Genomic DNA, 16,836 nt, shown 5'->3' with positions numbered 1-16,836 from the left:
GTCAAGCTGAAGAAGGAGTCCTATCGGGTCCTTTTGGCAGTGGACAGGTACAGACAGGCCAAGCGGTGTGCAGCTTCAGCGGTCGCGGAGGCAAAAACTCGGACATGGGAGGAGTTCTGGGAAGCCATGGAAAACGACTTCCGGACGGCTTCGAAGCGATTCTGGACCACCGTCCGCCGCCTCAAGAAGGGGAAGCAGTGCACTATCAACACCGTGTATGGTGCGGATGGTGTTCTGCTGACCTCAACTGCGGATGTTGTGGATAGGTGGAAGGAATACTTCGCAGACCTCCTCAATCCCACCAACACGTCTTCCTATGAGGAAGCAGTGCCTGGGGAATCTGTGGTGGACTCTCCTATTTCTGGGGCTGAGGTCGCTGAGGTAGTTAAAAAGCTCCTCGGTGGCAAGGCCCCAGGGGTGGATGAGATCCGCCCGGAGTTCCTTAAGGCTCTGGATGCTATGGGGATGTCTTGGTTGACAAGACTTTGCAGCATCGCGGGGACATCGGGGGCGGTACTTCTGGATTGGCAGACCGGGGTGGTGGTTCCTCTCTTTAAGAAGGGGGACCGGAGGGCGTGTTCCAACTATCGTGGGATCACACTCCTCAGCCTTCCCGGTAAGGTTTATTCAGGTGTACTGGAGAGGAGGCTACACCGGATAGTCGAACCTTGGATTCAGGAGGTACAGTGTGGTTTTCGTCATGGTCGTGGAACTCTGGACCAGCTCTATACTCTCGGCAGGGTTCTTGAGGGTGCATGGGAGTTTGCCCAACCAGTCTACATGTGCTTTGTGGACTTGCAGAAGGCATTCGACCGTGTCCCTCGGGAAGTCCTGTGGGGAGTGCTCAGAGAGAATGGGGTATCGGACTGTCTTATTGTGGCGGTCCGTTCCCTGTACGATCAGTGCCAGAGCTTGGTCCGCATTGCTGGCAGTAAGTCAAACACATTTCCAGTGAGGGTTGGACTCTGCCAAGGCTGTCCTTTGTCACCGATTCTGTTCATAACTTTTATGGACAGAATTTCTAGGCGCAGTCAAGGCGTTGAGGGGTTCCGGTTTGGTAACCGCAGGATTAGGTCTCTGCTTTTTGCAGATGATGTGGTCCTGATGGCTTCATCTGACCGGGATCTTCAGCTCTCGCTGGATCGGTTCGCAGCAGAGTGTGAAGCGACCGGAATGAGAATCAGCACCTCCAAGTCCGAGTCCATGGTTCTCGCCCGGAAAAGGGTGGAATGCCATCTCCGGGTTGGGGAGGAGACCCTGCCCCAAGTGGAGGAGTTCAAGTACCTAGGAGTCTTGTTCACGAGTGAGGAGTGAAGAGTGGATCGTGAGATCGACAGGCGGATCGGTGCGGCGTCTTCAGTAATGCGGACGTTGTACCGATCCGTTGTGGTAAAGAAGGAGCTGAGCCGGAAGGCAAAGCTCTCAATTTACCGGTCGATCTACGTTCCCATCCTCACCTATGGTCATGAGCTTTGGGTCATGACCGAAAGGATAAGATCACGGGTACAAGCGGCCGAAATGAGTTTCCTCCGCCGTGTGGCGGGGCTCTCCCTTAGAGATAGGGTGAGAAGCTCTGCCATCCGGGAGGAACTCAAAGTAAAGCCGCTGCTCCTTCACATCGAGAGGAGCCAGATGAGGTGGTTCGGGCATCTGGTCAGGATGCCACCCGAACGCCTCCCTAGGGAGGTGTTTAGGGCACGTCCAACCGGTAGTAGGCCACGGGGAAGACGCAGGACACGTTGGGAAAAATATGTCTCCCGGCTGGCCTGGGAACGCCTCGGGATCCCCCGGGAAGAGCTAGACGAAGTGGCTGGGGAGAGGGAAGTCTGGGTTTCTCTGCTTAGGCTGTTGCCCCCGCGACCCGACCTCGGATAAGCGGAAGATGATGGATGGATTTATATATAAAACAAAAACTAAATAAGATAAGGCCACATTAACCCTGGCAATGGACCCTTTGTGTATATGTATGTTATGCTATTGTTTACAAATCTGGTAAATAAATAACAAAAAAAATTCATATTTTGTTTTTCTTATTGTACCGAAAATGAACCGAACCGTGACCTCTAAACCAAGGCACGTACCGAACTGAAATTTTTGTGTACCGTTATACCCCTACTAATCGACTATTAAAATAGTTGTAGTAGTTGCAGTCCTACAATCTCGATCCTAAAAATCCTCCCTCAAGTCTGGTCAACTGGCAAACTTGTGTAAACTTGCAGCATTTCTGTCATGCAGTTGGTTTTGCGGTGTGTGCTTTTTGACATTTGCATTGTTTTTTGATCCTAGTGCGTTTGAAGTATATTTTCAATTTGCAGTACAGAAGTCAGGTCTTTAAAGTGAACGATGAGAACCAGTTTGCAGTTAGAAGACGTTTGTTTGCAGGCATGTGCACGCCACCTGACTGGACTAGAAAATTAGTTGGGAGTCTAAGGAATGCAGCATTTAACTCACTTTTTTGCTTCTTTGTTCTGTTGTGGTAGTTCAGGTGTACACCATGTAGGGTGTTTTGGTCTGATCTCGAAAATTTTAAGTATCAGTATCAGCATTGGCATGACCAACACTTCCCCTGTAACTCCATGGTATTGTGATGATGCGCAAATTTGTGGTATCACCCAAAACTAATGTGAAGTATCCAAACAACAGAAAGAAGTGTTTAGTAAATTTGAAAATAAGTGCAGATAGAACCATGTTAAAACACAAAGTAACCAGATAACAGTAAATTAACAAGTAGAATAATAATGGTTTTGAGAAAATAATATAACCGGAATTTATGTTATATGTTTGCGTATGTCAGCAGACAAATTAGGGGCTTTTTAACACATTTTAAAACAGTTCTATTATCATTCATATATACCAAATGTATATCGTTATTGCAGGAGCTACAATATATGTCGCAATATAGATTTCAGACCATATTGCCTGCCTATCGTACTTTGAATTATTCTGATCTTAATAAAAAATCTTAATAAATTGTATCTTATAACTTCTAACAGTGATTGTTCCCTTGATTTAAAAAAAATATCTACTTAAAAAAAAAAAAGAAATACTGTATTTCCTTGAATTGCCGCAGGGCATTTAGTAGGCGCCTGCCTTGAATTACTGCCGGGTCAAACTCGCTTCCCAAAATAATTATGACACTTCCCCTGTCATAATTTTCAAAATTGAGGAGGCTCAGGCTGATTTCAATACCAGTAATTTAAAATCGCATAAAGGGAAGAACATTAAGAGCTATTTGGTAGGATTTAATGTCCTTGCTTACATCACACTCATTTTTTTACTGCATACCTTTGGTAAGTGCCGGAGTGAGAAGAGGTTTTAAAATAATTAGCGCATGCTTACTTTTACCGCATGCCTTTGGTAAGCGCAGGAGTGAGAAGAGGTTTTAAATTAATTAGCGCCCCGGCGGCAATTCAAGGAAATACGTATAACAATGAGCCAGTGATTTTAACAACTTTTTTTTTTTTAAGGAATAATTCGACAAGATCCAACTCCCTTTGAAGAGCCATAAACCACAACATCTAATTTGCGGAGACTCATCCCACGGGATGAGTTTGCTAAGTACAAAAATGAGCCGAAATTGAATGAAATAAACTGCTGATCTAAATGCGTCCACTAGATGTGGCAATAGTAATTCTTTGTAGATGATGCTACACAAAAAATAAAACTATGATTAGTACATTTTCATCACATCAAGCATCATAAACAAACCAATCCTTAAACACATGTATTCAACTTCCACCCAGTTGTTTAGTATTGGATTAGTTCTGTGTTTACCTCTGTTGGCTATTGTTCATTAACCTGACTCTTGCCAGATCCACACAAGGACTTCTCAATAAGAGATGTATTCAGAAGGCGGGGAGGCCTTGTAAAAATATAATTGTAAGTGACTGGATAGACCACTTGTCCGTTATCTTGAATGACGTGATACTTCAACCACTCACATCGAAATCAACCCATGACGCTGATGAGAGCGTCGCTGGGAAATCCAAAACAGAACAGCCGACATATTGGATAACGACAGAGCGAAAAGTTAGAGAACTTTTACTGAAACAACGCAGCAATGTAAGTAGACGATCGATGTCGTCTGTGCAAAGAAAAAGTGCAAAATCAATGTCAGCACACGAGTCCTCGCTGCGTGCCACCATTGTTGTTTGAATCAGACAGTCGCTTCGGCACTACATCACATCTATGAAATCCCGCCCGGCGATCCTGATGGGTTCATTATTTTTTGATATCTTGAAGGAGTTTGCATTGCCCTTGATCCTGGATCCTTGTGTGGAGCTCAGCAAGCTACAAGGATCTGGCGAGAGTCAGGTTAATTAACCTACTCAGTGGCCTAGTGGTTGTGAGTTTAAACCCCGGCTGATTCATACCAAAGACTATAAAAATGGGACCCAATACCTCCCTGTTTGGCACTCAGCATCAAGGGTTGGAATTGGGGGTTAAATCACCAAAAATCATTCATGGGCGCAGCTACCGATGCTGCCCACTGCTCCCCTCACCTCCCAGGGGGTGAACAAGGAGATGGGTCAAATGCAGAGGACAAAATTCCCCACACCTAGTGTGTGTGTGTGTGTGACAACCATAGGTACTTTAACTTTATGGAGTATTTTGTGAATAAATTGAGAAAAGGAAGTGAACAAAAGTTTTAGCAAGTGCTATGTAAAGGAAAAGGGGCAGGATTAAAGAAGCTCTGCTTCTTCCTACTCCTTTTCAAACATGTTGAATAGAGAAACTGGAAATTGTGATGTATCATGTTGTATGTATGCATGTTCCAAAAAAACTCAAAACTGAACTCAACTGAAATAGCCACTTACATCATGTGTTGCCATCATTATAACACTTATAAAAGTCTTTACATTTTTTGCGGGTCTAGACAGATTACTTTTTTGTATTTTTGGTCCAGTGACTCCCAGGCGCGGCCACTGTGCTGCCCACTGCTCCCCTCACCTCCCAGGGGGTGAACAAGGGGATGGGTTAAATGCAGAGGACACATTTCACCACACCTAGTGTGTGCGTGACAATCATTGGTACTTTACTTTAACTTTATATGGCTCTTTTAACATTTTGGGTTGCCGACCCATGGTTTAATGGCATATGTTTGGTATTAGATTAGTTCTGTGTTTACCTCTGTTGGCCATTGTTCATATCATTATCATATCGGAATAAAACTGGACTCGCTGGTGACTGTGGCAGAGAAGAGGACTCTGGACAAACTAGTGAGTATCCTGGATGATGCCAGTCACCCTCTACATAGTGTTATCAGTAGCCGGAGGAGCCTGTTCAGTGCTAGACTGCTTCATCCCAAGTGCAGGACTAATGGACTAAAAAACTCCTTTGTCCCACACGCCATTAGACTGTACAACTCCTCTCTGGAGGGGAAGGGGACGTACTAGGATGACAGGGGATGCAAAACAATAACAGTGCAATACTTTTTCATAACATGGTCACTACTGCCTAGTTTCTCTTGTTATATTCTTATTTTACTGTTATGGTTGCTTTTTGTTTTTATTCTTATAGTAATATTTTTCTATTTTTTTCCATTTATAACCCCATTATTAACTTTTTAAATTGATCTCAACTCTGTACACTGCTGCTGGAATTTTAATTTTCCTAAAGGAACTCTCCTGAAGGAATCAATAAAGTACTATCTATCTATCTATTTATTAAAGCAGTGGTTCTCAACCTTTTTTCAGTGATGTACCCACTGTGAACATTTTTTTAATTTAAGTACCCCTTAATCAGAGCAAAGCATTTTTGGTTGAAAAAAAAAGAGATAAAGAAGTAAAATACAGCACTATGTCATCAGTTTCTGATTTATTAAATTGTATAACAGTGCAAAATATTGCTCATTTGTAGTGGTCTTTCTTGAACTATTTGGAAAAATATATATAAAAATAACTAAAAACTTGTTGAAAAATAAACAAGTGATTTAATTATAAATAAAGATTTCTACACAGAAGTAATCATCAACTTAAAGACCACTTTGGGGATCGTAATAGAGATCCATCTGGATTTATGAACTTAATTCTAAACATTTCTTCACAAAAAAATACATCTTTAACATCAATATTTATGGAACATGTCCACAAAAAATCTAGTTGTCAACACTGAATATTGCATTGTTGCATTTCTTTTCACAGTTTATGAACTTACATTCATATTTTGTTGAAGTATTATTCAATAAACATATTTATAAAAGATTTTTGAATTGTTGCTATTTTTAAAATATTTAAAAAAAATCTCACGTACCCCTTGGCATACCTTCAAGTACCTCCAGGGGTACGCATACCCCCATTTGAGAACCACTGTATTATAGGATAGATGTACAAAACCTAGGGTTTCACGGTGGCAGAGGGGTTATTAGTGCAGTGGTTCTTAACCTTGTTGGAGGTACTGAACCCCACCAGTTTCATATGCACATCCACCGAACCCTTCTTTAGTGAAAAATAAAATGTTTTTCAAATTCAAGACAAAGTTATATGATCTTTTACTGGTGCACAACCGTGCATGAACATCACCTTGTTCAAAGAACAAAACCAACACAGTGCATGAACTCGTAACAAATTACACACCTGCAAATCAGTTTGGGTTCCGCTGTTGCCGTATCCCTAATATGCCGATAGGGAGAAGTTTTTATGTACACGATGAGTCGGGTGTGGCTTGAGTGGAGGCTCCACCGAACCCCTGAGGCCGACTCACCGAACCCCTAGGGTTCGATCGAACCCTGGTTAAGAACCACTGGCCTTAACTGTCTATGCGACATCAATGCTTGGTTAGCCCAGAATTTTTTAATAATGAATGAGGGAAAAACGGAAATTTTAGTTTTTGGTCCGGCCCTCACTGAATTGGAACCATTGCAAAATTATGTGCGTCCCAAAGTCACCAGCCTTGGTGTCACTATAGACAGCGATTTTAAACTAGACTAATAAGTCAATGGCGTTTTAAAATCGTGTTTTTATCACCTTCGTCTTTTAGTAAAGGTTAAACCGTTTTTATCTTTTAACCTTTTTGAACAAGTCGTGCATGCTTTTATTTCAAGTCGCCTGGACTACTGCAATGCACTTTATGCTGGCATTAGCCAAAAAGCTCTCTCCCGGTTGCAGTTAGTCCAGAACGCGGCAGCACGACTTTTAACAGAGGCTAGGAAACGCCAGCATATAACCCCAATCCTTGAGAGTTTGCACTGGCTCCCTGTTCATTTTAGAATTGATTTTAAAACATTGCTGTTTGTTTTTAAATCTTTACATGGACTGGGACCTCATCCAAATTTACATTCCTGCGCGCTCTGAGGTCCGAGAGCCAGTTCCAGCTCGTGGTGCCCAAGACCAGACTTAAGACCAGGGGAGACAGGGCTTTCTCTGTGGTCGGCCCTAAGCTCTGGAACACTCTGCCCCATTGCTTCCACAGTGGAGTGTTTTAAGTCTCGTCTTAAGACACACTTTTATTCTTTGGCTTTTAACACTACGCGAGTTGTGTGGTCCTCTGTTGTCCTCCGTGTTTTTTATACACTTTGATTTCTATTTAACTGTTTTATTTGATTTTACCCTTTAAAATAGTTTTTAATCATATTTGTTTTTTTTATATTGGTTTTATATTTATTTATTTTTTGTTTTTATTCAGTCATTGGTGGAGCATAATGTTTTTTTAATATTGTTTTTAACATGGCTGTGCAGGACTTTGGAAACGTTATTGTTGTTTAAATGTGCTATATAAATAAAAGGGATTGGATTGGGTAGTGTGTCTGCCTCACAATACGAAGTTCCTGAGTAGTCCTGGGTTCATTCCCGGGCTCGGGATCATTCTGTGTGGAGTTTGCATGTCCTCAATGTGTGGGTTCCCTCCGGGTACTCCGGCTTCCTCCCACTTCCAAAGACATGCACCTGGGGATAGGTTGATTGGCAACACTAAATTGGCCCTAGTGTGTGAATGTGAGTGTGAATGTTGTTTGTCTATCTGTGTTGGCCCTGCGTTGTCCCGAATGCCCGATTGTAGCTGAGATAGGCAGGGAATAAGCGGTAGAAATGGATGGATGTACAAAACATTTTGGTGTTAGAGGGGCTCAGCATCCCAGCTAACTAACATAGTGATGCCGACAATACAAACACACAGCTGGAGTCGGATGATACCCGAGCTTACTCACACATGAGAATGCTGAAAGCCATTACAGCCAGGAGTCCTTGAAGGAAGATCCCAAATGAGTCCATTAGGGCACCATTCTCACAACCCCGGTTATCAGGGCCAGGGGTGGGGGTCGTGTTGCCGAGGGACGGTCCTGCCACGTCCCCCTGCTGGGACAGCGTGTAGAGCCCTCCAGTCATGGATGCGTGAATATAAAAAGATTCACGACAGGAAACAACAACAAAAAATCGGTATCAGCAGATGTTGGTCAGCTAATCGATGCAATAAGTAGGACGGTCTTGTGTGAGCGATGGCGACGTCTCATTCTTCCCGCCTCAGACGTACTTAAAGTAGACTTCAAGTCAGTAACTTATTGTAAATAAACGACGGTCTGTAACGTCAACCATAACTTCAGGTCGGTGCTGTGACTGTCAACATTTACTGCAATTCCTTCCAAGTCCCCGGGTGTAACGTGCGTTAACTGCGCAAATTCATAACACTACGCCGATTTAATATCGTATAATAAGCATTTTGTATCAGTACGCATAAAATAAGCGAGAAAAAGCGGACACAAGGCACGACCATTACGTACTTAGCTTAGAAGCTAACTAGTCAGTGCGGCTAAGCGAACAGAACAACTCCTCTATCTAGTCGTCGGAAAGGGAATTCGTTCCCAGTTTGAACGCCGGCAAAGCCGCTCGTTTTGCAGCTTTTTAAAACGGCGGCCGAGATGGAAAAATTGCAGGTCATGACTCTCTTCCATCCCGCAGCTTCCCGAACCCCCACACAGAGTCCGGTGCCCACTCATGTTGACAGACGTAGCGTCACGTGACGGACATCGGCGCGAAATGCCCGCTGGGAAATGAAGTCACTTAAGGAAGGGGGGAAAAATGACACACGTTCTATTTCAAATTAGCTGGCGGTTTTATTGCAGTGTTTGTGTTTTTTAAATCAAGAAATAAAAATGTAATATTTGTAACGTCAAAGGTGAGAACAAAATAATCTACAAGTTTTTGTTTTTTTGCATACACAACATAACATTACAGTGAATTACACAACAAGAATTCAATGAGTGAACAAGTTTTCATTCTACAAAGTATCTTTCTGCTTTGAATCTTTAATTTCATTATTTTTTTCTCACATTAATTAAGTGTCACCTAGCCTCACTTAGGTGTGTGCTCAGGGAGAAGGATGCTCCTGTCATGCAGGGTCCCCAGGGATTGTACCAACTAATCTTTTCAACAAATTCTATAAACAATAAATAATGGCATGAATTGGCTCCAATATTTACCTGAATTTTCCTCTGTTTAACCATTGCAATAGTTCATACCAATCTGTGCAAATATTAAGAATAATTAGAGCATTTTCACATTGCTTAGAGCAGTGGTTCTTAACCTTGTTGGAGGTATTGAACCCCACCCGTTTCATATGCGCATTCCCCGAATCCTTCTTTAGTAAAAAATAAAATGTTTTTTTTCAAATTCAAGAAAAAGTCATATGTTTTTTTTTTTAAAGGTGCACAAAATGAACCGTGCATGAACATCACCTTGTTTAAAGAACAAAACCAACACAGTGCATAAACTCACAACAAATTACACACCTTGTACACATTACTATGAATTGATTAACATGGAACCCGACTTAAACAAGTTGAAAAACTTATCCGGGTTTTAACATTTAGTGGTCAATTTTCCGGAATATGTACTGTACTGTGTAAACTGTACTGTTTCATATAATGTATTGTCTTCCTTTGCAATCTGCGGGTAAAAGTTTCAATCGATCGATCAAACAACCTGCAAATCAGATGGAAAACTAGAGGGAACATTGTTTGGGGGTATCCATAATACGCTGATAGGGAGAAGTTTTTATTTACACGATTAGTCGGATGTGTCTTTACCTCCGTGGCAAAGGCTCCACCAAACCCCTGAGGCCGACTCACCGAACCCCTAGGGTTCGATCGAACCCAGGTTAAGAACCACTGGCTTAGAGTATTTTGCGGAATCATTTTTTCTTGAATTACCCTGTTACGCTAAAGATATTCCCGTACATATACAATATATACAACCGTGCAGTCACAATGTCGTCCCTTGTGCCTGCATTTCAGTGTCTTTGTATCATAAAACAACCTTTTTGGAGGGGGAAATCATCTTACTGGGATTAATGTGTCCAAATGCAGTTTTAAGTGTCAAATATGTTTCACTTAAGAGGTGAAACTTGTATTTTTTTTTAAAAATTAAAGTGATTTGACTATTTCAAGTGCTGGCCATGACTTATGGTATATACACAAATCTCCTCACCAAATATCTTTACAGTTGACGAGGGAATCTGTGAATGTACCATAATAAGAGGCAATAACATTTCTTTTCTATGCACATAAGACAATATATTTTGGTAACAATAAAAAATGGGATGATTTGGAGTAGTCAAGACACAAATAACATAATGAGCCTTCTTTCAAAAATGTAAAAGTTCAAATGCATTACCTTGGAGTCAAAACACACTTGAGAGTTAATAAAGGTTTTTAAACTTATTCAAAGGCTACAGGGAAACTCTTAATTTCAGTCCTCACTTGTGCCTAGGGATGCAACGATTATGGATTTATACTGTACAATTATGGTCCGAGAAGTAATCACTGTTTCATGATTTATTTCACAACAAAAATATGTATACAATCTCAAAACTTTCCAGAGATTGAAATGACAGAAAAAATATAAACACTAAAATACCAGTATAGAATATAACATTTTAAACAACCAATATTGTTAATAAACAAACTAATCAATTAATAATTGTATCATTATAATCAAAATAGGACAAATTAAGTCAAGTGTTATCATCAATGCCTATTTATTCATTTTTTATAATTTATTTTATGTTGTGTAATTAATAACTGAAATGCACATAATTATATCTTATCTACACCTGGATGTAGATAGACAGGTGCGTGTTAGTGCCTGGTGTAACTTTGTCAACGTTTCGTGAAGGTTGTGCCGAATCTAACTTACTAGCATAATGTCCAAGTAGAGGATTTACAACATAATGAAGCCTTTGCGATTAAATAACTGTGGCATTTTTAATCACACTTATTAGTAAAGGTGATTAATCGTTGCATCCCTATTTGTGCCTGGACCGGAAGTGTTTCATTAACCCTGCGCAGATTTCTTTCACACCAAAAATCTTAATGTACTTTTTTCATCAATCTCCTTTCTACTGTTTTCCAACACAACATAGAGGATTCGAGACGGTATCCAGTGTAGGAAATGTCAAAATGGGACATTATTACAGTGTTTTGTTTTGTTTTTAAGTACGACTTAAGTCTTTTGTTCATTGTCCTCCAGCTACGTGGCAAACTGTTGATAAAATGCCAGTTTGACCCTCTCGATGTGGTGACACAGCTTGATGGCCGGCCCCAGTTTCAGGTCCATACACTCTTGCACAGTTGGCAGGTTCAGCAGCAGGAGAGCCTGACCGTCGATTTCCTACGACAGGTTTGACAGTGATTATTATAAATCCCAGTGACCATTAACATAGAGCAACGTGTGTGTAGCTCTTACTTGATCCATAAAAATGCGTGCGAGAGGTGCGCAGTCAGTTGTCCTGATGAAACGGACCACATCAGTAACGCTCCACTCCAGAGGGCTGGTGTCCAAACACAACTTTTGGGGAGGTTCTGTTTTGGACGTCTGCAAAATTAGAGCGATTTTAAATTTGGTATTGTTATCAAAGCATTAACAAGATTTTGATCTAATTCATCCAATTCTGTGTCAATAATACAAAAAACACATGGCGTTATGTTTGGTGAATACTGGGAATGTCCCGATCTGTCGGTCAGATATCAGCAAGAGAACAAGTATCGGATGATATCTGTTTGCATCCAAAATCTCAGATTTTATACAAGCCGTCCTACAGTGTGTTTACAGTTAGCATCTAAGGGCCTGATTTACAAAATGTTTGCGTGTACTAAAACACGTGCAAACTTGATAGCACCCACAAAGCTGATCTACTAAATGTGTGAAAAGTGGATAGTTAAGTTACAGTTAAAGTAACAATGGTTGTCACACACACACTAGGTGTGGCGAAATTATTCACTACATGTGACCCATCACCGTTGATGACCCCCTGCGAGGTGAGGGGAGCAGTGGGCAGCAGCGGTGGCCTCGCTCGGGAATCATTTTTGGTGATTTAACCCCCAATTCCAACCCTTGATGTTGAGTGCCAAGCAGGGAGTGTCTCTTAAGTGAGCAGAAAAATGCATGCAATCCATTTTGCATCTCTGTCTTCATTAATATGCAGAATATATACTGATCATCAGTGGCCTTGTGTTTAGAGCGTCCGCCCTGAGATCGGTAGGTCGTGAGTTCAAACCCCGGCCGAGTCATACTAAAGACTATAAAAATGGGACCCGTTACCTCCCTGCTTGGCACTCACCATCAAGGGTTGGAATTGGGGGTTAAAGCACCAAAATAGTTCCTGAGCGTGGCTACCGCTGATGCTCACTGCTCCCCTCACCTCGTAGGGGTGTCGAATGAAGAGGGTAATTTCACCACACTGAGTGTGTGTGTGATTATCAGTGGTACTTTAACTTTAAAATGCCCACAATTAGGGGTGTGGGAAAAATTCGATTCGAATTTGAATCGCGATTCTCACTTTGTGCGATTCTGAATCGATTCTTATTTTTTTAAAATCATTGTTTTTTTTTATCAATCCAACAAAACAATACACAGCTATACCATAACAATGCAATCCAATTCCAAAACCAAACCTGACCCAGCAACACTCAGAACTGCAATAAACAGAGCAATTGAGGAGACACAAACACGAAACAGAACAAACCAAAAGTAGTGAAACAAAAATGATTATCAACAACATTATCAATATTAGTTATAATTTCAGCAAAGCAGTGATTACAAATCCTTCATTGACATTATCATTAGACATTTATAAAAATACAAAAAAAGAACAATAGTGTCACAGTGGCTTACACTTGCATCGCATCTTATGAGTTTGACAACACAGTGTGTCCAATGTTTTCACAAAGATAAAATAAGTCATATTTTTGGTTCGTTTAATAGTTAAAACAAATTTACATTATTGCAATTAGTTGATAAAACATTGTCCTTTACAATTATCAAAGCTTTAAAAAAAAATCTACTACTCTGCGAGCATGTCAGCAGACTGGGGTAGATCCTGCTGAAATCCTATGTATTGAATAAATACAGAATCGTTTTGAATCTGAAAAATATAGTTTTTGAATCGAGGATCGCGTTGAATCGCAAAAAATCGATTAATTATCAAATCGTGACCCCAAGAATCGATATTGAATCGAATCGTGGGACACCCAAAGATTCGCAGCCCTACCCACAATACTGACAGTGGCATCACTTCTTCTCCGAACTCACTTTGTATACGATCAATGAGTCCATACAAAGCTAAGTGCCGGAGATTCAAGAAATACATGGCTGACTTACCCGTGTAAACAATTGTCCGGGGAGGAGGACCTTAAACGATGGTTTGGTGTGGCTGAAACGGGGCTTAGGATAATAATTATTTGTTGAAGGGGTTAAACGACTTAGTGTAGACATGGCTTTAGGGTGGTCTTGAATCTGATAGCCCACCCCACTGTTTTTCAAACTAGGGTACATGTACTACTCAGGCTCCATCTAGTGCAACAGTGTCAAACTCAATAAGTCTTCACTATAGAGCTTGATAAAAAAAAAAATATCAGCAAAAATAGTTGCATTATTTTTTGTTTTGTAGGTTAAAGTGTTTTATATATTGTGCTCCTGAGTTAATGTTGGTGATTAATTTCATATAATTTATATTTATTGATTTTATTAAATGAACATTTTCAGTATCAAATACCATGTTATGCAGAGGTATATTTATTACCATTTCATGGACAAATGATACTATTTATAGTTAGAGTGAAGAGTGTCAAACAGGTGTCAAATAATTCAAATTGCATATTACGGTATTAGATATTATTCGGCAACAACCGTGTCCGCATCATTCAACTAACTGCGACATGTCATCAAATTAATGAATTACTGAGGCCACTAGATTTCCCCAAATCACAACACTCCATTTCAAATGCATGAATCTGTTATAAGGTTAAATAAATAAATGATAAATGGCTTGTACTTGTATAGTGCTTTTCTACCTTCAAGGTACTCAAAGCGCTTTGACACTACTTCCACATTTACCCATTCACACACACATTCACACACTGATGGAGGGAGCTGCCATGCAAGGCGCTAACCAGCACCCATCAGGAGCAAGGGTGAAGTGTCTTGCTCAGGATACAAAGGACGTGACGAGTTTGGTACTAGGTGGGGATTGAACCAGGGACCCTCGGGTTGCGCACGGCCACTCCCTCCCTGCGCCACGCCGCCCTTTAGTTAGTGTTTTGAATACCTACCATTGTACTCAGGAGTAATTCCACTTGATTAAAGCTTTTCCAACATTACACACTACAAAACCAAAGGTGTAATAATAATAATAGATTAGATTTATATCGCGCTTTTCTATTATTAGATACTCAAAGGGCTCACAGAGAAGTGGGAACCCATCATTCATTCACACCTGGTGGTGGTAAGCTACATCTGTAGCCACAGCTGCCCTGGGGTAGACTGACGGAAGCGTGCCTGCCAATTTGCGCCTACGGCCCCTCCGGCCACCACCTATCATTCATTCATCATTCATTCACCAGTGTGAGCGGCGCTGGGGGCAAGGGTGAAGTGTCCTGCCCAAGGACACAACGGCAGCTATTTGAATGTCAATAGACGGGGAGCGAACCTGCAACCCTCAGGTTTCTGGCACGGCCGCTCTACCCACTACACCATGCCGCCCCAAAAGTGTGTACTGTAATTCCTGCTGATATCGTATTGAGTTAATATTTTCGTGTAGTATTTGTCCTATTTTGTATTATTATGTTGTGGCTAGGTTCCATTCTAGAGGCTAATCTTTCCTGTTATAAAATGGCCACCAAGGTAATCAAAAAGGTCAACCAAAGAAAGATATTCCTCTACAGAATCTCCTCTCCGGTCAACAAAAGCACCTTGAAGATTCTAGCGGGAACTCTCATTCAACCCTTTTTCGATTACGCTTGCACCACCTGGTAGCCCCGCACCTCCAAAACCCTCAAATCTAGACTCCAAACATCCCAGATCAAGTTAGTCCGGTTTCTTTTAGACCTCCTGTTAGGAGTCCAGATCACACCTCACTGCAACCCACTTCTCCAAAGTGGGCTGGCTCAGGGTGGAGGATAGAGTAAAACAACTTGCAATGAGCATAGTCAATAAAATCCGCTACACCTCCTTGATACCGAAGTACATGTCAAACTACTTCCTTAACGTAAATGACCGCCATGACCACAACATCAGGGGGAGTTCCACAAACCACGTTAAACCCAGATTCTGATCTAAGAAAGGTCTTAACTCTTTCTCTTTCTATGCCACATCAATGTGGAATGCACTCCCAACAGGTGTAAAAGTAAGTGCATCTCTATATTCCTTCAAAACTGCTCTAAAACAACACCTCCAGGCAACTTCAACCATTTACTAATACCCTCCTCCATTCACATCCCATCTCCCCGGATTATAAATAACCTAATGTAAATAATCAAATGTACTTCTAATGTATATAGTTGTTCTTATGCTATCTGAACTCACTATGTTCTCTGATGGCTGTACATATCCTACTAAGTAAGACCTACACTGATTCAATGTCCATTTCTCTGTTGATGCGATTGTTGATGACTGAAGTACTGATATCAACCAAAGCTCCTCATCCCACCCCCCGGATTGTAAATAATTCAATGTATATACAATGATGATTAACCTGTGTGATGACTGTATTATGCTGATAGTATATATTTGTACCATGAATTGATTAACGTGGACCCCGACTTAAACAAGTTGAAAAACGTATTCAGGTGTTACCATTTAGTGGTCAATTGTACGGAATATGTACTGAACTGTGCAATCTACTAATAAAAGTATCAATCAATCAATCAAAAAAGGCTCTCGATAAAGATATTCACCAAGCGGTACTTCAGTTTCCGGGTTAACAATCCTAACAACATAGCGGCTAATGGCTGGAGTCATGTGTAGGTATTAAAGGGCCCAGCATTAAAATGGTTCCAGTCATTCCGAATCAACAGGAGATTTTCGTAAGCTTCGACCAATACTCCTCCTCTGAGTATACCCTCAACTATGGTGCACCACAAGGAACAGTTCTGGTGCCTATAGCGATAGTCAGGCTACCATGACTACTCTGCAGAACTGTCTGCATGGTGTATAGGAATTGCTGGGGCCCTGCCCTTATCTGACTTAACTCCTGCAGCCTTACACTCCCTGCAGGACCTTGAGGTCCTCAGAACAGCTCATCCTGACTGTGCCTGAAACCAGATAAAGGCTTTTCAGTGGCAGGGCCAAGAATGTAGAAAGACCTTCCCTTTTCTATTAGATCATCCCACTCCCTGAGCCAGTTTAAATCCAACCTAAAAACATAATTTTCTTCCCTGGCCTTCAAATGCAGAGCACCGCATGGGCTCTATTGAAGTTACTGTGTTCTTTTATCCGTTTTGATGCTTTTTGGAGGCTTAACATGCATGAAAAGTCCCCATTTTTTGCAGGTATGGCAAATAAGCCACCTTCCAAAATTACAAAAAAATAGCCCCTACTACCAGATTTACTGTACATATCAACATGAAAA

At 41.3% G+C, this 16,836-nt stretch overlaps 2 protein-coding genes across 6 annotated transcripts in view; both read right to left on the bottom strand.

Annotated features, from left to right (window-relative positions):
* LOC133535282 (store-operated calcium entry regulator STIMATE-like) overlaps positions 1-8,939 on the bottom strand; it is a 36,015-nt gene extending 27,076 nt beyond the window's left edge. For 2 of the 3 annotated variants that reach the window (XM_061874964.1, XM_061874965.1), the window contains exon 1: positions 8,144-8,937. In XM_061874964.1, the coding sequence (XP_061730948.1) occupies positions 8,144-8,321 (178 nt within the window). In that variant the 5' untranslated portion in view covers positions 8,322-8,937. Of the gene's footprint in view, positions 1-8,143 lie in introns of all 3 variants that reach the window. The other variant, XM_061874966.1, reaches the window with a different exon arrangement.
* A 106-nt stretch (positions 8,940-9,045) lies between these two features.
* LOC133535280 (scm-like with four MBT domains protein 1) overlaps positions 9,046-16,836 on the bottom strand; it is an 82,621-nt gene continuing 74,830 nt past the window's right edge. For all 3 annotated transcript variants that reach the window (XM_061874960.1, XM_061874958.1, XM_061874961.1), the window contains exons 20-21: positions 11,676-11,804; positions 9,046-11,600 (exon numbers count right to left, since the gene is read on the bottom strand). In XM_061874960.1, the coding sequence (XP_061730944.1) occupies positions 11,460-11,600; positions 11,676-11,804 (270 nt within the window). In that variant the 3' untranslated portion in view covers positions 9,046-11,459. The remainder of the gene's footprint in view (positions 11,601-11,675; positions 11,805-16,836) is intronic.

This window comes from Nerophis ophidion, linkage group LG16 (genome assembly GCF_033978795.1).
Source record: "Nerophis ophidion isolate RoL-2023_Sa linkage group LG16, RoL_Noph_v1.0, whole genome shotgun sequence".
In the NCBI taxonomy this organism is placed as follows: domain Eukaryota; kingdom Metazoa; phylum Chordata; class Actinopteri; order Syngnathiformes; family Syngnathidae; genus Nerophis; species Nerophis ophidion.
This window is presented reverse-complemented; position numbering and strand designations above follow the sequence as displayed.